This window comes from Terrapene carolina, unplaced genomic scaffold (genome assembly GCF_002925995.2).
Source record: "Terrapene carolina triunguis isolate 2854851 unplaced genomic scaffold, T_m_triunguis-2.0 Scaffold194, whole genome shotgun sequence".
NCBI classification, from domain to species: domain Eukaryota; kingdom Metazoa; phylum Chordata; order Testudines; family Emydidae; genus Terrapene; species Terrapene triunguis.
In genome coordinates, this window is record NW_020664545.1 from 11,409,709 (window position 1) to 11,437,578 (window position 27,870).

Consider the following 27,870-nt stretch of genomic DNA (forward strand, 5'->3'; position numbering starts at 1 on the left):
GTTTGCCTTGATGGCATTGACAGCTGCTGGCTCTGCTGATGACAGCTGCAGGGCCAACTGCAAATGAGCAGGCATTCATAAGTGGTTCGCTGCACAAAAGCTGGACCTGAGGAATCAGTGGGATGGGAAGTCTCCTTTCTGGAACCGTGCTTAGCAATAAGACCTGCCAGTATAGCCCCGCCAGTTCACACCAGGTCTTACACTCCTAGAGAGAGGAGCTTCCTCTGTCCCAAAGAGCTGACAATCTGATGAAACGTGGCTCAACAACTGTGGGGGGAAAGGGTGCAGGCAGTTATTGATGAGCATAAGGAGGTAGAAAGGACTGAGATGGGGTTTAAAGAAGGACTCCAAGGAGGAGAGAGGTGGACACTTGGCGGATGAAGACAGGTAGACTGTGCCAGGCAGAGGGGGCAACATGACAAGAAGCAGAAATGGGAAAAGAAGTGGAAGCAGGAAGGCAAGAGGATTGGGAAGAGCATAAAGGGGAGCTGGAGGACATTCATAGAGTCCAAGGCCAGAAGGGACCATTGAGATGATTTAGTCTGACCTCCTGTGTAACATGGGCCAGGGAACTTCCCAAAATAATCCCTAGAGCAGATCTTTTAGAAAAACACCCAGTCTTGATTTCAAAATTGTCAGCGATGGAGAATCCTCCATAACCCTTGGTAAGTTGTTCCAGTGGTTAATTACTCTCCCTGTTAAAAATGACAGGTTTCAGTGGTAGCCGTGTTAGTCTGTATCAGCAAAAAAAAAAAACGAGGAGTCCTTGTGGCACCTTAGAAACGAACAAATTTATTTGGGCATAAGCTTTCGTGGGCTAGAACCCACTTCATCAGATGCATGGAGTGGAAAATACAGGATATCTGTATTTCTTCTTTTCTGGAAGGTCACCAATGGATTGTAGTTTCCTCAGGAAGTCAGCGGTGTCTCGAAGATAGCTGGGAGTGCTGGTAGCATAGGGCCATTATGTGCCAGCAATGCCCCTCTTCCATGTACATTGGCCAAACCAGACAGTCTCTATGAAAAAGAATAAATGGACACAAATCTGACATCAAGAATCATAACATTCAAAAACCAGTAGGAGAACACTTCAACCTCTCTGGTTACTCAATAACAGACCTCAAAGTGGCAATTCTTCAACAAAAAAACTTCAAAAACAGACTCCAACGTGAAGCTTCAGAACTGGAATTAATTTGCAAACTAGATACCATCAGATTAGACCTGAATAAAGCCTGGGAGTGGTTGGGTCATTACAAAACCTAAACTTAATTTTGCCAATACTAATTTCTCCCTACTGTTACTCACGCCTTCTTGTCAACTGTCTGTAATGGGCCACTCTCTTACCACTTCAAAAGTTATTTTTCCTCCCTTAGTATCCTGCTTTTATTGATTTATCTCGTTAGACTGATCTAACACTTGGTAAGGCAACCCTCATCCTTTCATGTATTTATACCTGCTCCTGTATTTTTTACTTCATACATCTGATGAAGTGGGTTCTAGCCCACGAAAGCTTATGCCCAAATAAATTTGTTAGTCTCTAAGGTGCCACAAGGACTCCTCGTTTTTTTTTACTATTAAAAATGTATGCCTTATTTCTAGTTTGATTTGTCAACCTTCAACTTCCACCTATTGGATCTCTGCTAGATTGAAGGGCCCATTATTGATATATTTGTTCCCTGTGTAGGTACTTGTAGACTGTGATCAAGTCCCCCATTAACCTTCTCTTTGTTAAACTAAATAGATTGAGCTCTTTGAGTCTGTCACTGTAAGGCAGGTTTTCTACTCCTTTAATCATTCTTGTGGCTCTTCTCTGTACCCTCTCCAACATCCTTCTTGAATTGTGGGCATCAGAACTGGACACAGGATTCCAGCAGTGGTCGCACCAGTGCCAGATACAGCGGTAAAATCACCTCTTTGCTCCTACTTGAAATTCCCCGATTATACTTCCGAGAATTACTTTAGCCCTTTTGGCCACAGTGTTGCACTGGGAGTTCATATTCAACTGATTCACCACGACCCCCAAATCTTTTTCAAAGTCACTGCTTGCCAGGCTAGAGTCCCCCTGTCAGCATGCCCTGCATTCTTTGTTCCTAGATAGACACATTACATTTAGTCGTATTAAAATACATATTGTTGACTTGTGCCCAGTTTACCAAGCAATCCGGATCACTCTGCATTGTGACCTGTCCTCTTCATTATTTACCACTTCCCCACTTCTTTTCCTGTGTTATCTGCAAACGTTGTCAGTGATGATTTTATGTTTTCTTCCAGGTCATTAATAAAAATGTTAACTAGTATAGGGCCAGAACGGATCCCTGCGGGACCCCACTTTGGAAACACACCTGTTCATTTATGATTCCCTGTTTACAATTACATTTTGAGACTTATCAGTAAAACAGATTTTAATCCATTTAATGAGTGCCATGTTAATTTTATATCTTTCTAATGTTTTAATCAAAAGCCCATGTGATACTGGGTCAAATGCTTTACAGAAGTCTAACGCTATTACATCAACGCTATTACCTTTATCATCCAAATTTTTAATACCATTCAAAATATCAAGTTAATTTGACATGCTTTATTTTCCATAAACCCATGTTGACTGGCATTAATCATAGAACCCTCTTTTTATTCATTATTAATCAAGTCCCATATTAGCCTCTCCATTATCTGGCCCAGGATCGATGTCAGAGTGACAGGCCAAAAATTACCTAGGACATCCCTTTTACCCTTTGTAAATATTGACACAATATTAGCTTTCTTTCAGTCATGTGGAACTTCTTTGGTGTTCTAAGACTTATTGAAAATCAACATTAATGGTCTAGCAAGCTCCTCTGTCAGCTGTTTTAAAAACTGTTGGATGCAAATTATCCAGACCTGCTGATTTTAAAATGTCTGACTTTAATAGCTGCTGCTTAACATCCTCTGGAGTTACTAGTGAAATGGAAAGAGTTTCATTATGTAATATATTTCCCATATTCATTGAATACATCTGCTTTTTCTGCATTATTTTTGATAATTCTACCATTTCCATCTAATAATAGATCAATACCATTGTTAGGATTCTTTTTGTTCCAAATATACTTAATAAGCTCCTTCTTGTTGTCCTTAACTCACTGGCCATAGATAGCGCCTTGTGTCCCTTTGCTTCCCTTATCAATTTTCTACAATTCCTAGCTTCTGATTTATATTCATTATTATCTGCTTCCTATTTTTTCTACTTTTTATACTTATTTTTGTTCTTTGTAGCGCCCTTCTCTTTTCCTCTAAATCAGTTTTTTGTAATCAATAAAGCCTTCTTCCTCGATTGTGAGAAGTGAGAGCTGAGTCTCGAGAGGAGCTGGATTATGCAAGGGTCCCTGGCTTGTAATTTTTATTTGTAATTACCTGGGTGATGAATGATATTTATGGAGGGCTGAGAGTTTGCTTGAAACCAAACTTGCTGTGTATTTTTTTCTGTGGAAATATTTCATGGATCCTTTGAGCTTTGTTCTTTCTCCCCTGCCCCCACTTTTTTTTTGGTTTTCGACTCAGGTTTCTTTTTCCCAGCAGCAAGATTTGTGTTGCGCCCATCTTAGGTGACAGTTAATCCCGATGCATATACATACGCACACACAAACACTCAGCTTCCATTTCAACTATGTGCCTCAAATCTTGCCAGGTGCTTAATTCGCTGTGCTGTTTGTTTGGGGGGTTTTTTTGGCAGCCACTGGGAACATCGGTATTTCTGAGCTGCTGAGCAATCCAAGCAGAAATAATAACACAAAAGTTATTCACTGATACAATGGGGCTTAGAAATGCCAAGTGCATCAGGAAGATGCTATATATTAGAACTTTCTCTGAGCACAAAAGGCCCCAGTTATGCCCAAAGCAGGAACCGCATGGCCCTCCTTATGAATTCCAGCTGGAGTCAGTGAGATGTAGGCTCAGATCCTCTCTAGGGTTAGTTTATTTGTGGAGAAACCCATTTTTTAAAAAAGACGTGCTGTCTCTGAGATTTTTGCCCGAGCCAGTGTCAGGAGTGGGAGGGGCAGGAGCAATTCTCCCACTCCTCTGGGGCTCCCCACTGGGGAACGTGGGCACTGCCACTGCCCCAGCCTTAGCGGGGCAGCATGCCTCCAGCCGCACCCTCAGCTGACGCAGAGAGGACGAAGAGCCACGGGTCTCTCTCCGACCCCTTTCAGGCACCTCCTGCTTGTGTGCGCCACTAGGAGGACCACTGGGACTCGGGTGCAGAAGCTGAGATCTGACAGCTGTAGAGATGAGGCAGGGCTGTATTGTATTCAAAGGGAATTCTTTATTGAGGCTGCTGGACACAGACAAGCCTTGTGGTTCTCTCTGGCTTTGTAGCGCCTAACCTGTGCTCTCCAGTGTCTCTGCACAGGGATCCCCTACGTTGGGGTGTTAATTCACACCTTTGGGATTTGGGGGAAAGTCTGTGTGTGGATGCTCATTCTCCCTAAAGTGTTTTGTGCTCATGTATGTCAGGGGCAAACTTAGCATCAAACTAAATTGCACAGTGTTGTAATCAGAGTGATGGGAAGAGGGAAAAAGGAGCGCACGAGAGAAAGAGACACTGCAGGGAAAGAAGAGAGAAAAAGAAAAAAGGAAAAAAGGGAGGAGATCAAAGGGAAGGGATAAAAATAAAGACAGGGCAGACCTCCATGTGGGATTATTAACTAATGAGGTAATTAACGCTTCACGCCTCTCTAGTTCCTTTCATCTAAAGATCGCAAAGCATTTCACAAACAGTCCACAAACATACGTGTGCAGAAGGTCTTCAGATCACTGGGCATAAAGCCAATCTTGTAATTGACAGAGGTGTTTGCTCTCTGGGCATGAGACACTTGGCTGGGATCGCAGGAGGGGACAGAGTTTCTCCTACACGATGATGGTCCCAAACCATTTCTTGTAACCTCTTGAGGGGGGAGATATCTAGGAGTTGTTCTGAGCTGCTGGGGCTGGACTAAGGTGGGGCTCGAAGATAATCCATGCTGCTGCTGCAGTGTCAACTGTTAGTGCTGGCTTCGTCTTAAATACAGGTTTGGTCACCTCATCCCAGAGAAAACCACATTAACGTTGGGTCAGATTCTGGAGCCCTTCTTTAGACATTGGCCACTCTGATTTGAGTGGGAGTCCTGTCCCTGCAAAGTCTGAATAGCTGTAATGAATCCATGAGCAGCAAAGCTATGATTAACCACTGGAACGAACTCCCAAGGGAAGTGATGGACTCTGCATCTCCCAATGTCTTCAGATCCAGACTGGCTGCCTTTCTGGAAGAGATGTTTGATCAAATCCAAATGATTGGGCTCAATGCAGGGGTAACTGGGTGGAAATTTAGGGTATCCCAAGGATGTCACTTGGAGCAGTGAAAGTCAACTTCTTCCAGAATAATCTGCACATGCTCTAGCAATCATTGCTAGAGCCCTGGGACCTTTGCTCTAAACATACAGGCCTTTACTACTTTAAAAGCTAACCTAGACTTCCTGTAATTGATGCTACTAGCAGGACCCATTTGATTCCCACAGGCCGGCTAGGTCACTCATTTACTCCTGCACAAGGCCCGTACATTGCTTCAGGACCTAAAGAGTGCCGCATGCAGATATTTGATCCAGAGAAGAGATCATGAACTCTGGAGACGTTCGGAAGTAGGTTTCGAGCCAGTTCTGAATGCCGCATCTAGGTGGCAAGGCAGTGAAAATGACTCGAGGCCTGAGTGAGAGAAATTAAAGCCGAGGAACTAGATTTAGTCCTGCCACAAGTGGTTTCAACCCAGCTGGACTGACATCAGCTTAAGCCAGCAGAGTGTTTGGCACTGTGACTGTTTTGTGCAGAAAGGAGATTAATAGGAAATGGGATGGAAGAATGTAGCGTAACAAATGGGATTGCTGACCCTCATTGCAATGGAAAGATACGCCTTTAAAGCAGATGGAAAGAAAATACTTCTTTATGCAATACATAATCAACCTGCTGTGGAATATTAACTGAGACAAGGAGTTAATTAAGGAGAATTGGATGTCAGGGTGGATAACGTGTATTTACACCTGCTGGGGTAATAAAATCTAGCCAATATGAGGCTTCAGGGCAGAAGCTCATCACCGTCTGGGGTCAGGAGGAAATTACTCCACTGTGGAATGGTATTGCATTCTGGGATATCTGCCCCAGAAAGCTTAAAGAACCAGGGCAGCACGGTTAAAGTGTATTGCCATCCCATGAAAGGAAAAGAGCCGTAGAACTATAAAACCTTGCTACGATTATTGTTCATTATTGTAAAGATGTTTGGTTCCTTTGTCTTCTAGATTCTGGCAGCATGACCAACCAGGAGTCACTCGAGAGCTACCTGAATGGGAGTAAGAAGCAGTTAGGTCAGTGCAAGATGGCATGGCTGGGTTGTTTGGCATTGGGAGAGCGGATTGGGAATGGAGAACCTGAGCTGGGGGGGCCGAGTATGGCGTGTAGGGAGCCATAGTAAGTGGGAGAGTTAGGAACCTTGGCTAAGAATGTCCCAACTTAGCAGTAGCTATACCCTGGTACTAAAAAAAGATATCGTAGGATCTATTTAAATGATTTTGGCTGGGGGACTGTTCATTCACCAAGGCTTCGGTTGTGCCATTAAATCACCACCTTTGCCCTGGGATTGTTCCTGAGGGAAAATGGCTGAGACAGGCCCTTCCTGCCCCCTTGGAAAGGCAGGACTGCCCACCCCATGCCAGCTCTGCTCGGCTTGATTTTCCCCAGCGGACTCCAGCCCCTCAGTCCTCAGGCACCAGAAATCCAAAAGCCGAGCTTGCAACAGGCTCCGGAGCCGGAGTGAGTGGCAGGGGAAGGCTTCCGGTGCTCTCTGTCCCCTGGCAGTCTCTACGCCGGGCTGGGCACAATCTAGTGCTTAGTGAGGAGCAAAGAAAAAAACACCGGGGCTGGAGCTGGAATGGACTCTCGCTCTGCGCCAGTTGCCCCAAAGGCCACTTCTAATCAGGCCTGTGGGATCCCAATCCCAATGGGTCCCAAGGTCCTCCTCGGGGAAAGCCAATCATGCCAGCAGCAAGCAGTACCCGGAGCTCCTTGTGGGCCTTATGGTGCTGTCATCTGTCCTGGTTCTGCCTCGTTTCCCCATGGGCCAGAGACTGTTGCCCAGAGATTGGCTAATGGCTCAGCGTTTGGCTGCTTTTCCAGATTTCACCTGGGAGGTGAAGGCCAACGACCGAGCCTATCACCAACAGTTCAAGAAGAGAGTTGCCTTCTGCCTGACGAGGAAAAAATATGAGGTGAGTCACCTTGCTTCAAGCTTGTGCTTATTTTATAGCCACTAGCGTCTCCGCTGATTTCCCAGCTGGCAGTGCAAGCCCCTTGGCCGTGGGCAGGGCGTGAGCAGACAGATCTCCAGAGCGGCTGACTGGAAGCGCCTTTTCTGCAAGTGCCTCATTCAACATGAGGAGGGTGGGACTGGCCTTCCGTACAATTGCTGCATTGTTCGCCAGTCACGGTCCAGAGCAGCGTGTTGGGCCATTGAGATTTCTCCTAGAAGGGAGTCGTGGCTTTGTGTGCTTGAGGGAGCCAAGACCTGTAGTGGCTGGTCCGTAGAGAGCGTAAGGGACCAGATGATGCTCCCTGCTAACGGAAGGCTCCCTTAGCTCAAGTGGTAGAAGCCACTGGCGGGTTTTTTTGGAGCAGGGTTCTCGTCCTGCTTCTTCAGAGGTGTGTGAGTTTTGTGCGGTGACTGGGTAGGATCTGTTACCGTGGGACCTGGCAGCAGAGGTAAAATGGAAAAGCCTGCATGTGAGAGAGGGGATAAGAAAGGGTAGGATGGGGTGTGTAACCCACTGACTGTGTTACATGCTCCCCGCCGGGCCTGGTCCACTGAGGATACGAGTCTGCTGCTAGACTCGGCTCTTTAGCTCAAGCTGGAGCAGCTTCTGCCTTTAGCTCGGGAGATCCCTGGTGTCAGCCACACTGCCAGCTGGCTGGACCCACTCAGAGTAAGACTGGGAGATGAGCTGACAGACCCAGATGCTCAAAGGTATTTAGGCTCCTGACTTCCATTGATTTCAAAGGGAGTTAGGCACCTAAATACATGTGAGGAACTGGGCCATGAAGATTAAGGGCCTGATTCTCAGTTGCCCTGCACCTTGGGCAGTCAGTCACTGGGTGCAAAGGGGAGGTTGGATGCTTCCACTCTGACTTGGTAGTGCTTTGTATTGGCGTAAAAGATGACACAGGGTTGCTGAGCCTGAGGTGGAGGAGTGGGTGTGGGGGGAAGGAACTCTGCTTCCACCGTATACCCCCCTCCCTCGGTGTAGATCCCTGGCACTTTCTAGGCCCAGCAGCCCCACTGCAGAGTGAATCTGGAATTTAACCTGGGAAGAAGGGGATGTCCTGTGCCCCGTGAGATCCCAGTGGCTGGCAGGAAGCCCTGCTCAGCCCAGCTCTTGCTGCGTCCGGAGAAAGCCCAGCCATGTCAGTCTTTAAAATGCTCCTTCCAGGATAACGCCATCAAGACAGCCAAATATAACGTCCTGACCTTCTTGCCGCTCAACCTCTATGAGCAGTTCCATCGTCTGGCCAACCTCTACTTCCTCTTCGTCATCCTCTTACAGGTGAGATCTCGCTGGAGGTCGGGGGGAGACTGCTGGGCCTGCCAAGCCAGTGCCCTGAGATGGGCACAGAGGGGAGAGAGACACTGTCTAAAGAAGGAGCTGTGCCTAGGGCTTGGAGCTCGGGACTGTGAGTTAGGACTTCTGAGTTCTAACCCCAACTCTGCTGCAGGATCCCTGCGTGATCTGGGGCAAGTCCCTTCACCTCTCTCGGCCTCCGTTCGGGCTGGAGCAGTCTCCCTCTCTCTCAGTTTTATGGGGATTTCGGATAATCCATTGGATAATTTAAGAAGACCATGTTTCTCTAGCAGCTTTCATGGAAGGATCACAAAATACCCTCCAGTCCTCACACTGCCCCCATGAAGGATATTAGCTGCAGAGACTCGCCCAAGGTCACACAGCAAGCTGCTGGGCACAGAACCCAGGAGTCCTGGCTTCCAGTCCTTTAATCACTAAGGATGGGATTTTCAAACGTTCCTATGCAAATTAGGAGCCAACTCCCTTGAAAGTCGTTAGATCAAAGCTTCTTCTCTTTGGCCTTGTCTACACGCAAAGCTGTACCAGATTTTGAACCAGGGGTTCTCAGACTTTTGTACTGGTGACCCCTTTCACATACCAAGCCTCTGAGTGCGACCCCCCTTATACATTAAAAACACTTTTTTATATATTTAACACCATTATAAATGCTGGCAGCAAAACCAGGTTTGGCGTGGAGGCTGACAGCTCGCGACCCCCCTTGTAATAATCTCGTGACCCCCTGAGGGGTCCCGACCCCCAGTTTGAGAATCCCTGTTTTAAACCGATTTAGCTAAACTGGCGCAAAAGGCCATGCGGATGCTCTTAGGGATTGGCCACATGGGAACCAAAATAACCGTATGGGTTTTAATTCATCCCCTTAGTTATTTCAGTGTCAGGCTATGTGGGGGCTCTCTCGTTTCACCACAGGAGTGTTCCATTTTGATATAACTGGCTTAATTGACATAAAGCTAGGAGAAGATACCGTTATTGCAGTTATTTAGGCAAGCTCTTATTTTGGTTTAACCCAGCGTTGGTTTAACATATCGCCGGGGGGATATTGACCAGAATAGCTTATTCTGTAGCAGCTATTCTGCACTAGCTGTTCTAGCTATTGTGGAATATTTTGTTCTGCAATAACTATTCTGGTCAATTTCTCCATGTCAACCTGTCTGGAGTGGCTCACAAGCGTGAGGGCCGACCTTCGAGCAGACTGTCAAAAAGCAGGGCCAGCACCCCAGACTGGTCATATGTTCTATAATTAGATTTCACCAACCCTGTACCAGATGTGAACTCCCAAAGTACTACAATATTCTTATAATGGAGTCGCAGACAGTCCCCGTAGACGCTTCAGGCTATCTTGCCACCCAGGCAAGCTGGACTATGTGATAAATGGTCACTTACACCAACAATTACAAAATAATCAGGTAACACCCAGTCCCAAGAGACCAACACTCAGCCAGGGCGATCTGCATCCCAGATCTCACACCAAAGACAATCCTATAGTAAACTAACTAAAGGTTTATTAGCTAAGCAAAAGAAATGAGAGTTAATGAGAGATTAACGCAAGTAAAAATATATATGTACAGGTGAGTCACACTCTATAATTGCAAAAGCTAGCAGAGGCGTAGTGTTCTTCCAGTTTCCCAAAAGTCTTTCAGGGCTACCCAGAATAACTCGGGGGATCTCTGCCTCCTTGTTCAGTTTTCTGCCCTGTTAGAATCCACACAGCCAGGAGATGAAGAATTTTTCCTTGGGTCCATATTTATAGCTTCTGGCAGAAACCAAGCTGTCAGGACAGTCCCCACGTGGCTTCTTTCTTCATGGCAGGAAAAGAGGAATGTACTTAGAGACTTTGATCTTTGATCTGACACATAATGACCTCTCGCTTTCAATGTGCAGGAATTAACACTCTCCTGTTAAAGTTCTTCATTTGCATTACACAAGGCTCCTCTCTGTTTGATGAGTTATTTAATGACTGGGGTATATGCAATGCAGATGCTTTCTCTTACATTATAACAGGGGACAGATAAGGGAAAACAATGCCTGCAACATCCCACCAGTTCTTCATGGAGTTTAAACACTAAACACATTTTTGTACATTTCACATTTACTTTGAACTTTACTAACATGCAAATGAACTGGCCTGGCTTGCAGGTGTGAGTTTGTCAGTTCCCAGCGGATGCCTAGGCCTTGGCCAGAGCTGGCAGTTGCCACTTACCAGCGTCACACTCCATGTAGACAAGTCCTTAGTTTGGTTTCGTTTAAGTTGATTAGGAAGATCTTTAAGCTAAACTGAAATAAGCTGCTCGTAAACCAAAACAAGAGCCTCTGTGCCGGTGTTTAAAAAGAGATTGAAGTTAAACTGGAGCAATTTCTGCCTGGGGACAGAGCCGCTGGTTTGATTTCCTTTTCCTAGCCTGGTCCCAGGCAGAACCAGGAAATTCAGATGCGCCCGTAGAAAGAGTGGGGAAGTTACCCCAACTCTTCCAACCCTCAAGAAAGGGTCAGTGCTTCAGGGTGCGGGGTGAAGGCTGTGTCTGGTCCCCCACCCTCCCCTAGTAATGTGATGCTCCTCTGCTCTCTCGCCTCCCATTTCAGACCGTTCCTGAAATCTCCACCCTGCCCTGGTTCACCCTGCTGCTGCCCCTGAGCTGCCTCCTCCTCCTCAGAGGCCTACGGGACCTGATTGATGACATTGTGAGTACCCCATCAGTTCACAGGGCTGGAAATCCATGAAGGGGCCCGGTGCATGGTGTGGCTTGCCGGAGAGCCCGGGTCTGAGCTGAAAAGCAGCCTGGCACTCCCTGTATCTTTAGGCCTCAGCACCCAGCATGTATCCACAATGCCTTCATGGAGGCAAGGGGCTGTGGCTATCTACCATCCTCCCTTTGGAGAAGGGATGAGTAACTGGCCCCTTCCCCTGGTCTGGCCTCTCCATGATTGACCCACTCCCCTCCCCTGCTCTTTGGGGTCCCAGCCAATGGACAGGCTTCCTCTTAGATCCACAGACATATTGACCGCCCCTCTACTCCCCACGTTCAGACCCACTGGGCATGCCTTGTGTCATGCTGCGTGGACGGGCTCGCGCCCGTGCGTGCCTACATCAGGGCAGACACCCCTATAATTAGATTTTACCCACCCAGAACCAAATGTGAACTCCTGGATCGCTATCACAGTCTGACCATGGAGTCGCAGGCAGTTCCTTTAGACCAGTGGGTCTCAACCTATTTATCATTGTGGGCCACAATGTATTCCTTGGGCCGCAGGTGGAGAACCACAGCACCCCTCCCCGAACCCTGCCCCCTACAGACCCCTATGCCCAGGGCCCAAACCCCTGCCCAGAGACCCCTCCACAGAGTGGGGCCAGGAGCAGACCCCGCTGCGCGGCAGGGCAGCACAGCCCCGGAAGCCCAAATCCCGCCCTGCAGGGCAGGGCAGCCCCGGAAGCCCAGACCCTGCCACACAGGGCAGGGAAGGGCAGGGCAGCCTGGCAGCCTCAACCCTGCCATGCCGTGCCGGGCATTGGGCAGCCAGGGCTCCGGACCCCGCCGGGTTGGGCGGCCAGGCAGCCTGGCCACCACCACGCGGGCTCTGCAGCTTTTAGCACATAGCTGGGCTGCAGCTCTGTGCTAATTGGGCCACATGCGGGCTGCAGGTTGAGAACCACTGCCTTAGACTCTCCAGCCTATCAGGGAAACTGGACTTGGTGATAAATGGTCACTTACACCAAAAATCACACAATATTCAGGTTGCTTCCAGTCCCAGGACACCAGTCACTTACCCCAGCTCAGCTGGTTCCCTAGATCTCACACCAAAGACAACGCCTGTAGCCAAACCTGTAATAAACTATCTAAAGGTTTATTAACTAGGAAAGAGAACTAAGAGAGTTGTTTCCAGGCTAAAGCAAGCAGACAGACACACAACTGAGTTGCAATAAATCCTAAGAGTGACAGAAGTGTAGTGATCTGTCACTTCAAAGTGTCTTTCAGGGTGGACCCAAGGGTAACCCCTGGCTTCAGTTTGGTGTCTCTGGCCCCGTCAGAGTTCAAACAGCAAAGAGATGGGAAGTTTTCATGTGTCTTTGTTTTATTTCCTTCATTCAGCCTCCAAGTCCGTAGGATGAGTTTCCTTGGACGTTGCCTTTCCAAGGGGCGATAGAGCCATTCACCAGGCCTTTGTATTGCGATGTTCCTTGATGGATCATCTGATTTTGATAGTTCTTCTGGCCACCAGGATAGGGGTGGAGGTAAACACTCTTCCCATCCGGGTTCACAAGTTTAGAGTAAACATTTTCGAAGTTATAAAGCAAAACTTACATATTTCCTTATCGCCTGGAATACAGACATTGCAAATAAGATTAATGCATGCAGCAACTTACAAACATGCACTAGAGTTGTAACACTAGTAAATCCAGTCTCATAGGATTAACACCTATTTTGCGCAACATAAGCGAATTGGTCATGCCTCCAACTATGAATTAGTCATTTCTTAGCTATTGCCTGCAGCCTGGGAAAGAGCCTGCCAGTATCACACCTGGAAAGGGCAGATCTCCTCGCTCTGAGACTGGAACTCCCGGACAGAGCCTGGTGCTAACAGGGATGTTCTCTTGCAGCCCCGGTGAACGGGGAAGCCAGTCATGGCCTGTCCCTGTCTTTTCTCCTATTTTTGCAGGCCCGACACCGGAGCGACTGGATGATCAACAGCAGGCCCTGCGAAATCTTGGTTGGGAAAAGGTTAGGGGCCTTGAGAAATGTCCAGCTGCGAGCTACAGGATAAAACTCACTGTCTACAGTCATGTTCTCCTCCACCGTGTGTTTGAAGACGCGGGGGGAGGGGTAGTGGTGGCTCTGTGTCATTGTCTGAGTTCATAGGGTTCTCCCAATTTACCAGCTGTGCTCAGAGAAGTGGCTGTGATGTGTCATCACCCCCAGACTGCCCCACAGAGACACACCTTCCCACAACCTGGGGCAGGCCTCATTTACTCCATCCTTGGGATTAACACATCCCAGTCCCAGCTGGGATGGGGATCCAGGTGGCCCTGGTTCCACGTGACACCTCCGCCTGTCCTAAAGGAGTTTCCTTTCCTTGGAAGGGCACCCAGAGAGTTTCTGCCACTTCTGGCCCATAGGACTCCTCAAGGGGGCGCTGCAGAGTGACACCCTGGCTTGAAGTTGCTCTTCTCAGGAGGCGGAAGGATGCAGAAGGGACTGAAACGTCCCATCTGAGCCCAGGTCACTAACGGCCAAAAGTCACTGCCATCGATGGCTGCTAGGTGGCCCACCTGCTAGACATGGGTGGGTCTCATGCCGGTTCCCATGTCACAAAACCACCCGCCCAGCTGGTCTTCACATTGGCAGGCTTAGCGGAGCAGCTAAGGATTGGATGGGCCACGGAGACTGAAGTCCCCTCTCGTCCTGGAGGTCAGGGTCCAGGCGCAGGGGCTGGGGAGGTGGGAGTGAAACTTGCCCTGCTGCTGCCCGGGCTGCCCTGTGGAGAGAGGTCTCCAGGGCCGTCAGCTCAGCACATCTCAGCCGTGCTGGCCTCCTAAGCGGCTTGTTTTTCTCTTGCAGCTTTAGCTGGAAGAAATGGCGGGACATCTGTGTCGGCGACATCATCTGCCTGCGCAAGGACAGCTTCGTCCCGGTGAGTCAGGCCCCTCGTGGCGGGCCGGGCCCCTCGCTGCGAGGCCGTACGCTGGGGAGCGGGGATGAGGGGGGCCTCATCAGGAAAGTCTCTCTGAGGCCTTTTCTCTTTTGCTTGCTTTTAAAGGCCGACCTGCTCTTGCTGTCCAGCTCGGAGCCCAGCAGCCTGTGCTATGTGGAGACAGCGGATATCGACGGGTAAGGAGAGGGAGAGACTGGGGGGAGACCACGGCCACCGGCTGGGGACCAGAGACACCACAGCCAACGTTCTGAGGCCTCCATATTTGGGAGCCCGGCTGGAGACACCTTGCGCCTGGGTTTCAGAGGTGCTGGGTGCCTGGCAGCGGTGTGGTGGACGCTCAGCACCTTCAAAAACCAGGCCCCAAGGGATTCTGAAATGGGACACCCGAAATTCAAAAACTGGGATGTGTTGCATCTGCAAAGCAGGGGACTACAAGTCTCATCAGCCCCCTCGGTACACCCGCTTTTTCCTGGCTAAGCAGGGACCATATTTCCTACCAGCCCCATCCCCTTTGCACTTCCATTCTCCTGACCGGGTAAGAGGAACGGTCCTGAGCCAGGCTGGGCTCGGTTTGGGGAGCGGGAGCCACATGGCAGCAGGGGCTGGGGAGAAGCCCTAGGAACTGTGTGCAGAGCCACAGTCAGCATGGATTTGTCAAGAACAAATCATGTCAAACCAACCTGATAGCTTTCTTAGACAGGGTAACAAGCCTTGTGGATAGGTGGGGGAGTAGTAGATGTGGTATATCTTGACTTTAGTAAGGCTTTTGATCCTGTCTCGCATGACGTTCTCATAAACAAACTAGGGAAATACAACCTAGATGGAGCTACTATAAGGTGGGTGCAAAACTGGTTGGAAAATCATTCCCAGAGAATAGTTATCAGTGGTTCACACTCATGCTGGAAGGGCATAACGAGTGGGGTCTCGCAGGGATCGGTTCTGGGTCTGGTTCTGTTCAATATCTTCATCAGTGATTTAGATAATGGCATAGAGAGTACACTCTGATACCAAAGCTGGGAGGGGTTGCAAGTGCTTTGGAGGATAGGATTAAAATTCAAAATGATCTGGACAAACTGGAGAAATGGTCTGAAGTAGATAGGATGAAATTCAATAAGGACAAATGTAAAGTACTCCACTTGGGAAGGAACAATCAGTTACACACATACAGAATGGGAAATGACTGCCTAGGAAGCAGTACTGCGGAAAGAGATCTGGGGGTCATAGTGGCCCACAAGCTAAATATGAGTCAACAGTGTAACACTGTTGCAAAAAAAGCAAACATCATTCTGGGATGTACAGTATTAGCAGGAGTGTTGTAAGCAAGACACGAGAAGTAATTCTTCCGCTCTACTCCGCGCTGATTAGGCCTCAACTGGAGTATTGTGTCCAGTTCTGGGCACCACATTTCAGGAAAGATGTGGAGAAATTGGAGAAAGTCCAGAGAAGAGCAACAAAAATGATTAAATGTCTAGAAAACATGACCTATGAGGGAAGATTGAAAAAACTGGGTTTGTTTAGTCTGGAGAAGAGAAGACTGAGAGGGGACATGAGAACAGTTTTTAAGTACATAAAAGGTTGTTACAAGGAGGAGGGAGAAAAATGGTTCTTCTTAACCTCTGAGGATAGGACAAGAAGCAATGGGCTTAAACTGCAGCAAGGAAGATTTAGGTTGGACATTAGGAAATACTTCCTAACTGTGGTTAAGCACTGGAATAAATTGCCAAGGGAGGTTGTAGAATCTCCATCATTGGGGATTTTTAAGAGCAGGTTGGACAAACACCTGTCAGGGATGGTCTAGATAATACTGAGTCCTGCCGTGAGTGCAGGGGACTGAACTAGCCGACCTCTCGAGGTCCCTTCCAGTCCTATGGTTCTATGAGGAACCGGCTGTGACTGCCGGACGTCACAGGTGGGTGCAGGCCTGTGTGGGACTTCTGTGGGAGCAGCAACGGCTGGCAGGGAGCCAGGGCGGAGGGGCCCCAACGAGAGACACAAACTGAGCTTGGCTTGGAAACCTGCAAATGCCTGTTTGCAGGAATAGAGACTGGACTGGAGCGGTACCCCGGGCCCTAGGGCTGACCAGCCCTGACCCTCGATGGGACTGTCTGGGGCCCGAACAGGAACCGCTGTTGCTCAATGTGACTAACTGTGTAAGCTTCTGTACCAAGGGTCTCTGCAACCTTCCCTGTCCTGCCAGCCCCAGTGACAACCTGCCCTTCAGCCCTGTGTCTGAGCGGTTACTGGGACCCACCGGGGCTAGCGCCCACAAGGCCTCGCTGCTGAAGCACCTGCAGGCCTTGCCTCTGAGGTGCATGCACCTGGCACGCTCCTAGGACCTAGGGGTTTGGGGTACAGAATAACCCCAATAATTACAGGGGCCAAAAGAGGATGATCTGGTGGTTAAGGCACTGGCCCGGGACTCTGCAGAGCTGGATGAAATCTCCCGCTCTGCCCAGACTCCCTGCCTGACCTTGGGCAAATCATGTCACCTCACAGGGCCTCAGTTCCCCATCTATAAAATGGGGATAACGATCCTTGCTCTCCCCCTCTCTGTCTGTCTGGTGTATTTAGAGTGTAAGTTCTTCAGGGCAGGGACTGTCTCTTACTACGTGTATAAGCAACACCCAGCACAACGGGGCCCTGAACTCAACCGGGGCAGCTAAGTGCTACCGTAACGCACATAAATCGTAATAATTAATAGTACCCCTCTCAGCTCACGTTTCTCCAACCCTTGGGGACAACAGGTCAGTGGTTCTCAATCAGGGGTACACACACCCCTGGGAGTAGGCAGAGCTCTTCCTGGGGGTCCATCAGCTCATCTAGAGATTTGCCTAATTTTACAACAGGCTACGTAAAAAGCACTAGCGAAGTCAGTACAAATTAAAACTTCCTACAGGCAATGGCTTGTTTATACTGCCCTATGGACTATCCACCGGAATGTAAGTACAACATTCGTATTCCAATTGATTTATTTTATAATTATAAGGTAGAAACGAGGAAGTGAGCGATTTCTCAGTACTAGTGCGCTGTGACACTTTTGTACGTTCATGTCTAATTTTGGAAGCAAGTCGTTTTTAAATTAGGTGAATCTTGGGGGTACAGTAATCTGGAAAGATCGAGAGCCGTGGCACTAGGGGAGCGACCACCACCTCCCCTGCTTTGTGGCTTTTCCTTCCGATTGTTTTCAGACCTGTTCTTGTTTTCAGGGAAACCAACCTGAAGTTCAGACAGGCCCTTCTGGCCACGCACCAGGAGCTGGTGAGCGAGGCAAGCATGGCTGCCTTTGACGGTGAGTGCCCGGCAAGAGCAAGGCGCGTTTCGTTCGCCTCGCCAGCTCCAGTATAAACCCGGAGCAACAGGGATATGTATTTAATTACCCTGCCAAAATCTCCCTGGTCTGAGTTTCTTCCACAGAAGCTGTGTCATTTCCCCCGCTCAGGCGGAAGGGGGTGAGGGATGGGAGGAGGGACCCCTCTCTTTAGTCGCTCCCCAGAAAGCCAAGGAGTGATTCAGACCCTCCTTGCTGTTGGCGCCCCAGGGAAAGTGACCTGCGAGGAGCCCAACAGCCGCATGCACAGTTTCATCGGCACGCTGGAGTGGAGGGGTGAGAAGTACTCGCTGGACAGTGAGAAGATCTTGCTGCGAGGCTGCAGGATACGCAACACCGAGACCTGCTACGGCCTCGTTATCTACGCGGGTGAGTGCCAGCGGCCTACGCGGCCCCCCGCCCCGCCCCCACCCTGCCCCGCCCCGCCCCAGGAGGAAGCAGGGGCAAAGAGACACAAGGGGCCAGATCCCCAGCTGGGGAAAATCAGCCATAGCGCATTGAAGTGAATGGGAGCTTTGCTGATTTATGCCAGAGGAGGATCTGTCCCGGTGGGCCAAATGGACATGTGGGGCTGCTGCTGGCGAGCAGTGTGGGACAGAGCCATGCCCCTCAGCCAGCCTTCACCTGCCTTATCCCATCCCTGCGGAAGCTGGTCCATATACCTGAGTACGGAGACGGGCCCAGTGGGAAGCAGGCCGCCAGCCAAAGGGTAGGCTAAGCTGCTCACTGGATGGCCGCGGCGGGAGGCCTGGTTCTCTCCCATGTGCATTAGGTGTAATTGGCCAGGTGCACCATGGTGTTGGGGGATGGGTTGCCTTCCTGTGAAGCCTCAAGAACAGGCCACTGCTGGCGGGAGGGGAGGGGATGCTGGACTTGCTGAACCAATGATCAGCCCCAGGTACAGCATAGCCTCTGTGTTTAACCCATCAGTAAAACTTCCTTTTCGCACGGCGTCAGCACTATCGCAGCCCAGTTCACAGCTCACCCCATGTATGATGTCCACACATGCCTAGGAGTTGCCAGACCATTGCACAATATTATCCAGGTCTGTTGGGTATTCCTTCCCGATGCCTAGCTTATGTTCTGCCGCAGGGCGGTGGATAGTTCTCGGAACAAGAGTAATTGCAGGTGCTGTTCTGACTCATTTGAGTAGCGTGGTTGGTCATGCGAACAAACACCTGCATATTCACTGTTTAGATTCACATTCTCAGGCGCCCTTCAGATTTTCCCTTACAGTGAAGGACTTAGGAAACTCAATCTGTTTGTCATAGAGCAGGTTAAGAGGTGACTTGATCCTGGTCTATAGGTACCTACAAGAGAAGATTTCTGACCGTAGAGGGCTGCTTTTGTCTAGCAGACAAAGGCATAACAAGATCCCGTGGCTGGTAGCTGGCGTGAAATCAATCCGGGCTAGAAATAAGGCACATTTTTATGTGAGTGTAATTAACCACTGGGCCTGCTTACCATGGGATGCGCTGGAGTCTCCATGACAAAGTCTTTAAAGCAAGACGGGGCGTCTTTCCAAAAATAGGCTGTAGCTCAACCCAAGATATGGGCTTGGTGCAGAAATTACAGATCGGAATTCTATGGCCTGTGTTATCAAGGAGATCGAACTAGAGGACAGAACAGTCCCTCTGGCCCGACTCTGTAAAGGGTCTTCAGGCTTTTGGAGAGCTCATTAAATCCCTACCCTAAGGGCAGAGGACGAGGCGACACCTGGTCTTATTAATGCTCCTGCCACTGTCCCCGGATGTCACAGATACCCAAGGTGGGATTTGAGGGCTCCATGTGGCCTGAGGTTTCCAACTCTGTAGCTCTTTGCTAACTTCGGGGGGAGAACAGTTCTGATCAGTGGCAGGTGCCTCTAGTGCTGGCGACGTCGGACAGCAGGCGATTTCTGTTTATCTAAGCAATGCCATTGGGATGGGCGCACTAGAAATGCCGTCGATACCTCGTTTACATGAAGGCCCCTTTGCACCATTCTGGCAGCAACGAAGGAATAAATTACATGTATGCTCCTGGCAAGTTGCCTCTGCTGCGCTTGAATCGCAAAGGTCGGCCATCCACGTGCAAGTAACACTTCTAGAGTTCCTGCACCTGGAGCTCTCCAATGACTGTATGAAGGGCTACACGTAATTATACCCAGTTTATAGATGGGGAAACCGAGCCACAAAGGTGAATTGAATTGCTCAAGATCACACAGTAGGTCAGTGGCAGAGCTGGGAGTGGAACTTAGGAGGCCCCTGGTCTAATCACTAGACCACGCCGTGGGATGGTGGAACGGGCTTCCCTGGAATGAGTTCCTGTCACCGTGTCATGACACCTACATCATGGGGCATGTGGGAGACTTTTCTCCCCAGTCTGGAGAGCAAAGTGGGTGTGATGCAGCCTGCAGGCCAAACAATTGCCAGGGCCATGTGTTTTTTTATTTTCCTTTCTAAAACGTGTCTTGTCCAGGATTGGATTCCAAAATTATGAAAAACTGCGGGAAGATCAAGATGAAGAAAACCAAGCTGGACCGCTTGATGGACAGACTGGTGATCTTAGTAAGTGCATCTCTTCCACCAGAAACGGGCTGGCCAGCTGAGCCGGCGCTGCCTGACTGCTCACTCCCCAGAGGTGTGGCTCTGTCTCTGGTTCAGCATGGAGTGGAAGGCAGGTGTGGGACTGGAGTTGGGAGCGTTTTATCTGGTGGGTTGGGGCGGGGGGCAGTTCAGACCTAGGTCGGTCATTGCCATCTGAAAGCTGCGGGGGGAGATGAGTTGGGTGCTTCTCAGTCCGGTTCCTAGTGGCTGGATGTCAGTGTCAATCAAGGCAGCATCGCAACTAGAGTAACGTTGCTTGCTGGCAGCTTCAGCAGAGGGACCGAAGACAGAGGCAGAACGCCCCTCTCCTCTAAAGATAGTGCCTCTCACACAGCAGTTAGTGCAGCTCGGACACTTGCATGGCTTTTCGTTCTCGGCAGCTGTCAAAGTGGTACTTTCCCCATGGCCCCTCCCCTGAGCAGCCTGTCCTTGTCCTGGTGGGCTCTGCCCATCCATGCTGATAGCAAAGAGACCAGCCCATTTCCCCAGCGCTGCAGTTTAAATTAAATAAGACAAGGTCTTAAGCAAGTATAAATCAACCTCGCTCCATTGAAGTCAAGGAGGCCAGATTCTCAGCTGGTGGAAATTGACCGTAGCTTTCCTGTAGAGCTGCACCAGTGTCCACTAGCTGAGGATCTGGCTTGGAGAGCAAAGATCCTCTGTCTGTAGATTCTAATTTAAAGGCTAATTCTTGTCCTGCTGTCTTGAAGAACCGCGGCCACATACGTTTCCAGAGGGACCAGCAGGCAGATGGGTGAACGTGGTGGTAGGACCATGATGCTATGTTGATAGCTACACATGAGCTAGTCGTGGCTTTCTAAGCTCCTGCTTTCGGGTGTTTGTAACTTTCCAACCAAATGACCCATCAGGCCTATTTACATCAACACTAGGAACGGCAACTATTCCTTGTGGATGCCTGGGTAGATACCAGCTACCCCCGGGGCCTTGTATTGTGTTTATCTTGGAGATAACACGGTCCACGGCTATTTATAGTACCATCTGTGGTGTTCATCACCATCGCACATCAGAAACGGGGACGAATTAGGCTTCCCCACACAGAGAGCGAGGAAGTGACTTGTCCCCAAGGTTTCGGGGGGAACGGGACAAAACCCAGCTCCCCAGAGCCATTGCCCTAACCACAAGACCATCCCGTCTGCCCTGAAGTCTCTATTTAAAGGCAGCGCTCTCAGTTACCCGTTCTAGCTACGCTGCCTCGTTGGCTCTGTTCTTCCATCCTCTGTCGGTGGCTCCCACGTGATGCTCTGTGGCCCTTTGCGGGGGTTGGTCTGTGGATAGTCACGTGGCGCTAGCTCCTCCTCCCGCTTGCCAGGTGCATTGAGAGAAACGAAAGGTGCATTAAATACTTTGCCATATAAGCATTGGCTGCACCTGCTGCTGCGGGGATGTTATGTGGCATGGGATGGGCAGGGATGGGTCTAAGCCCTAACAACCGGGAAGGGAGGTGCCCATGAGATGTATCTATATTATTATTATTGACTGTGTTATGTGTCATTATTATTAATTTGTATTCCGGTGGCACCGAGGAGCCCACTCATGAACCAGAGCCCCAGTGTGCTAGGCGCTGTACAGACACAGAACAAAATGACACAGTCTCTTCCCCCAAGAGCTTCCCATCTAAGTAAAATATGGCCCCCCACCAGGGCAGAGCTTGAGAACTCGGGCTCTATGTCGAAGGTCTTGTCCACATGGGAACGTTTTACCAGTTATCCAGATCTAGTTATGCTGGTATAAACCTCTGTCGTGTGGACACTCTTATGCCGGTATAAGAGTGGCTCTTTTGGGTTTAGTTCTAAACCCCTTCCCAAGTGACATACAGTAACCTGAAAAAAGGCCCAGAACAAGAGTGTCCACACAAAGGTTATACCAGGATCCATGGTTTCATCCATCTTCTAGTCTGAGCTCCCTGCGTAGTTAATTTTCACCCGGAAACCCGTGCACTGAGCCCAAAGACTTTAGTTAGACTAAAGCATGTCAGTCCCCAGGAGACTCAACTGTGTCACACGGCCAGCACAGGAGAGACCAAGGTGCCACCCATGCCCAAGGCCCTGCAATGGCAGGGAATTGATTAGGTGACAGACGCCCAGATGATCCCAAAAGCTGCTCCACACTCCCGGCTGCAGAGGAAAGTGAAAACCCCCCAAGCTCACCACCTGGGGGGAAATTCCTTCCTGACATCGAATGTGGCCATGTATGACCAGGGCATGCGAGCAAGACACACCAGCTGAGGACTCTAGGATAACTCTAGTGGTTTAAATTTACACCATGGGTTATACCGAAGAAGGGTCTGTCTGCACCCGTGTAAGTACCCTGCTTCACACCAGTGCAGCCATTATCTGCACGGGGAAAGCACCAGTGTAGCTACACTGCTACTAAAATGGCTAATGCAGACGGGCCCTCACTCCTGCCTCTCTGAAGCCTGGGCGGTGCTGCTTGGCCCAGGAACCCCCTTGGACAAGAGCCTGGTGAAATCCTGCACAGTGCCTTGAGATGTGGATTTCTTCCCCTGCCCCCAGATCTTCGCGATGCTGGTCATTACCTCACTCTGTCTCGCCTTTGCCGCCGGATTCTGGGCCGTGAAGTTCCACACGGAGCACAGCTACCTCTCCGCTTTGTATGTCGGCACAAGCCCTGCTGAGCAGGCCTTTTTCACGTTCTGGGGCTTCATGATCCTTCTGAGCATCATCATACCGATGTCCATGTACATAACGTAAGAGCCTCAGAGCGGATTCTGTGCTGCTTAGAAATAGTCGCTGTCTTTTACTTTACCCTTTTGCCCTCCTGGGTCAGCCTGTCATTCGGGGCAGCAGGGAACATCGGTGCCTCTGGGATTGGGAGTCAGCATGCCTGGGTTCTGTTTTTTACTCTGTCGTGACCTTGAGCAAGTCACTTCTTCTATTTGCTTATCCGTGGAAGGGGGTAATATTGCAGGGCCGCCCGGGGGGGGCAAGTGGGGCAATTTGTCCCAGGCCGGGGGCCCCACAGGGGCCCCCACGAGAGTTTTTTGGGGCCCCTGGAGCGGGGTCCTTCACTCACTCCGGGCCCCCGGAGCTTCTTCCGCTCCGGGTCTTCGATGGCAATTCGGCGGCGGGGGGTCCTTCCACTCCGGGATCCGCCCCCGAAGTGCCCCGAAGACCCGCGGTGGGGGGTCCTTCCGCCCCGGGACCCGCCGCCAAAGTGCCGGGTCTTCGGCGGCAATTCGGCGGCAGGGACGCCCCACCGCCGAAGACCCCAGGCCCCCTGAATCCTCTGGGCGGCCCTGTAATGTTGACCTAGCTCAGAGGACGGGCTGTGATGCTCAAATTCATTAATGTTAGTAAAGTACTTTGGGATCCTCAGATGAAAGTCACTAGAGAAGCGCACAGGAGGCTGTTGTGGTCTGGAGTGATGGCTAGGCTGGTGGCAATAGCTTGATGATGAAGATAATATTTGGTCACTAAATGATTCAGATGAGGACACAACTGGGAGCCTAAATACAGTTAATGCGCAGCACTGTGGATGTTCAAAGCACTTTACAGAAATTAGATACTGAATCCTCCCCTGCCGCAGTGAGGTCAGTGTTCTTAACCCCACTTTACAGAGTGGGGAAACTGAGGCACGCAGGAGGGAAGTGACTTGCCTGAGGCACCAAATCAGGATTAGCACTCCTGGCTCCCACTCCTTTGCCTGGGCCTCCCTCGGTGCTCATCAGCACGGTAACTGGATGTTAGATTGAAGGGTGGGGAGGACGGAATGTGATAGCTGGTTAGGGCTAGGGACAGGAGAGAGCAGACTCTCCCTCCCCCTCTAAACCTGACCTGAGCCTTCGCTGAGTCTGGAAGAGTTTAACCTTCTCCTCTGCCCAATACTTTGCACATTCACTCCCCTGGGAAGCAGGAGCGATGAAGATCTCTGGGACATCTCTGTTTCCGTCCTGACCAGAGGCAGGAATGACTGGAAATCTCTTGCTCACCCAATGACTTGAGATTCTCAGCCCAGCTGGGAAGACACCAGAGGTCCGATTCGTCAGAAGCAGCTTCCAGCCTTTTGGGTCCTTACCTGAACTGTCAGACGTTTGAGGTTTGTCATTAAGGGCCAGATTTTCAAAGGTGCTGAGGGACGGATGTTCTGGCACTCAGCACCTTCCATTAGGGGCAGATTTTCAAAAGACCTTAGCACCCAACCTGCTCCCAACCCAGAATGCTGAGCTCTCATGAAATTCTGACCCTAAGTGATCTGCATTATTTTGGATTCTAGCAGGCTCCGAGCTGTAAGACAAAGAGAAAGGGGGAGATGTCAGATTCCCAAACGTCCCTCGCTCTGTGGCTAAAATAACAATCGTGCCTGTTTTGTGTCTCCTTCCCCCGGGTCTCCTAGGTTTGAATTCATCTACATGGTGAACAGCTATTTTATTGACTGGGACCTGGAGATGTATTACCCTGCCAAGGACACTCCAGCAAAAGCCAGGAGCACCAGCCTCAACGACCAACTTGGCCAGATTGAGTACATCTTCTCAGACAAGACGGGCACCTTGACGCAGAACATTATGACCTTCAAGAAATGTTGCATCAACGGGATCATCTATGGTACCTCTGAGTGGAAGCAGGTTTCTATGGGTTCTTGGGGGAGGCTGACCTTGAATAGTTGCGGGGTGTAGGACACCTGGGTTCTATTTCTTGTTCTGCTGGGGATTGGTCCTGCTTTGAGCAGGGGGTTGGACTAGATGACCTCCTGAGGTCCCTTCCAACCCTGAGATTCTATGATTCTATGATTCTGCTACAGACCTGCTGTGGAACCCATAGCAGATAATTTAATCCAGTTCATTCATATTAGCAAGGTGCGTTGAGGTCTTCAGGTAGCAGGTGCTGTAGAACTTCAGCACGCACTTCCTGGCTGCGTGGTGCACCTGGCGCTTAGGGTGACCATATGTTCCATGTTGGCCGGGACAGACCCTTTTTTAAGCCCTGTCTTGGCAGTCCCGACTTTTTCGGCAAAAGTGGGCATTTCTCCTGTTTGCTCTTGCCAACTACGGGACAAAGGCACTTTTGTCAAAAAAGCTGGGTGCGGCGGAACGTGCCGGGGGAGAGAGTGGCAATACCAGCCCCTGCGTGGCGAAGGGAGGGTCAGGGCTCGGGCCAGCCCCACACGGGGGTGGAAGGTGGCTTGGGTGAGCGACTCGGGCCAGCCCCGCATGGAGGTGAGGGCGCTCTGGCTAGCCCCACGCGGTGTCCTATTTTCCCTGTGGGAAATATGGTCACTCTACTTGTCTCACACGTGGATTGTAAGGTCTTCAGCGCAGGGACTGGCTTTTTGTTCTGTCTCGTGCCTAGCACAATGGGACCCTGATCCATGGCGGGGGCCTTTGGGTGCTACCACAATACAAATTATTGTTATGTATTATAAATAACGAGCATTCTTTATAATCCCCTAAAGAGAGAGGCTGGGGAATGTCTGTCAGCCTACAGTCGCTAGAGAGGGCCAAGCCCCAAAGCTCTGCCTAAGAGCCACCTCAGGACCTCCCTCAGAGAGAGGGGAGCAGGGGTCGTTTCTTGTCAGACCCATCCGGAAAGCAGGCAGTATGGAGCAACTGGCTGCTCTCCATTCTGGCACAGCAGCCTTCGGCTGGCCTGGTGACACTAGATGAACTGAGGCATGACGTGTGGTACCTGGGTGATTGAGGGCAGGCTGTGGGGAAGGTGGTAGGCAAAGGTGCTTATTGAAAAGGATGTAGACCCATTGGGAGTAGAGCTGGAAATGTATCTTATTTCCCACAAAACGTTTTGAGAGGAAATGAATTGTTTCACAGAATTTTTTGAGGGAGGGGTCCTTGAAACCCTGCAAACCCTGAATTTTTCAGTTCTGGTTTTTGAAAACTGGTTTTCAGGTTTTTGACCCCCCCCCCCCCCCATTCCCCAAATTTCAACAGAAACAGAAATCTCTACAAGAAAATTTCCATTTTGTTGAAAAGGCCAATGTTGTGTCCCTCCCAGCTGGAGTGCTGAGGGGACTTCAGCACAGAAACGATTGCTTGTTTGTAAATTCCTGCCAGCCACTGCAGCTCTCCTGTGACACTCCAGAATGCATTCATGTGCCTTCCCCTGCTTTACTTCAAGAGCTCTTCTTAAATGTGACCTGCAAAGGAGGGAAAGAAAAGGGGTTGTTCTTTTATGATGAAGAAGGCCCCCAATTTTCTTTTTTAAAGTTATTTTTATGCTTGTTTTTACCCTTAGCAATAGCAGGATTGTCAGGTCTTGTCTCCCCTTGTATTGCTGGATGACTCGTTGGAATCTCTTGTGGTTTTGGGAGCTTTCTCAGGCTCAGCTCTTAATTGATGAGACACGCAGGGCAGGGCGTATTGAATCTTTAACACAGAGAGCTTTTCTCCTGACTGCGGATCGTGCATTTGTGTTAAAGGTTCATTGACAAAAACAGACAGGGGGAAAGTCCCAAGGAACTTTAAGAAGTGTGAATAAAAATCACTTTCTTATCCGAAGTAAATCTAATTTCTCTTCCTTGGTATCTGATGTCATAACCCTACCACTTCTCTGGTCATCGATAGAGTTTCCCAGGGAAAGTAGGTCAGGTGAGATCTGAATTTCTAATGCTAAAAATATGCAAAAAACCCAAACCAAACAAAAAACTTCAACCAACCAAACAAAAAGACCCCTTATTTTCAATCCAATTAAAAAAATCCAAGCCTGTCAGGCCTTCTTCATAAAGAAGCGAATAACAGGACAAAGACCACAGATTTTTCCTTTGCAAAGTCACCTTGAAACCCTACAGCTAGTGGACGGAGCTTAGGGATTGGCTGTTCTTTGGATCTTTCAGCCGGGTATCCGGGAAGGAGATTAAGGAGGGGCTGGGCAGTGAGAAGCCAGGAGAGATCAAGACTCCCACAAGGCAGTGATGAAGGTGGGAGAAATGGGAGGGCAGGTGGCCAGTGCTGGAGAAAATTGTTCTCTAATGAATTAAGGAAAGATTTGCAGAAGTGACTAGTGATTTTTGGGCGCCCAACTTGAGACGCCTAAAAGGGCCTGATTTCCAGAGGGTGGGCGCACTTTGTTTTTTGACAGTCAGGTCAAGGTGTTGTCAGCTGGGTCCCCAAAATCACACGTCACTTTTGACCATCTCGGCCTGAGCACCCACTAAGAAGCATTCAGTGCCGGCTCTTTATTAATTGATTATTTTTTTTCAACAGGATCTGCAAATGGTGAAAACAAACCTTCGGTGCGTAACTATCCGATGCGTAGTTATAGTAGTTATACGTGGCAGAGCTGAGAACCCCCCTCATAGCAAAGCCGTACACTCCTTATTGTGCTAGCTGTTCCCATGCCCAGTGTTTAACTCAGTAACAGCGAGCCATTGTCAGCTTCCAGGGAAAACTGGGCCTGCCAATCTCAGGGGTTATCTCTGAGGATGCTCCTAGCCCCATGTTGGCCAGTGCAGGAATAATTGTCTCCAAACACCTGGTTCATCAGGTGGGCTGATGGTGGTTTTGGACTGGTCCATATTCCTGGGGTGCAGAGGGCTAGGAAACGCGTAGCAGAGTTGGGGCCTGATTCCCCATTCCCCTGCACCTGCTACAGTCATTTACACCTGTGCAAATGCCCCTCAAATTGTACCAGCTCAGAACGGCATCGTTTTACACCCGTTCTGCACAGGGGTGACTGATGCCACCTGGTGTGAG

At 49.8% G+C, this 27,870-nt stretch overlaps 1 protein-coding gene across 1 annotated transcript in view; it reads left to right on the forward strand.

Annotated features, from left to right (window-relative positions):
* Positions 1-6,310: 6,310 nt before the first annotated feature.
* Positions 6,311-27,870, forward strand: part of ATP8B3 (ATPase phospholipid transporting 8B3) — a 38,829-nt gene continuing 17,269 nt past the window's right edge. The window contains exons 1-12 of the mRNA XM_024204756.1: positions 6,311-6,365; positions 7,174-7,265; positions 8,481-8,594; positions 11,208-11,306; positions 13,281-13,342; positions 14,180-14,252; positions 14,379-14,449; positions 17,480-17,562; positions 17,812-17,970; positions 20,059-20,147; positions 22,721-22,914; positions 24,561-24,789. Coding sequence (XP_024060524.1) covers positions 6,311-6,365; positions 7,174-7,265; positions 8,481-8,594; positions 11,208-11,306; positions 13,281-13,342; positions 14,180-14,252; positions 14,379-14,449; positions 17,480-17,562; positions 17,812-17,970; positions 20,059-20,147; positions 22,721-22,914; positions 24,561-24,789 — 1,320 coding nt within the window. The remainder of the gene's footprint in view (positions 6,366-7,173; positions 7,266-8,480; positions 8,595-11,207; positions 11,307-13,280; positions 13,343-14,179; positions 14,253-14,378; positions 14,450-17,479; positions 17,563-17,811; positions 17,971-20,058; positions 20,148-22,720; positions 22,915-24,560; positions 24,790-27,870) is intronic.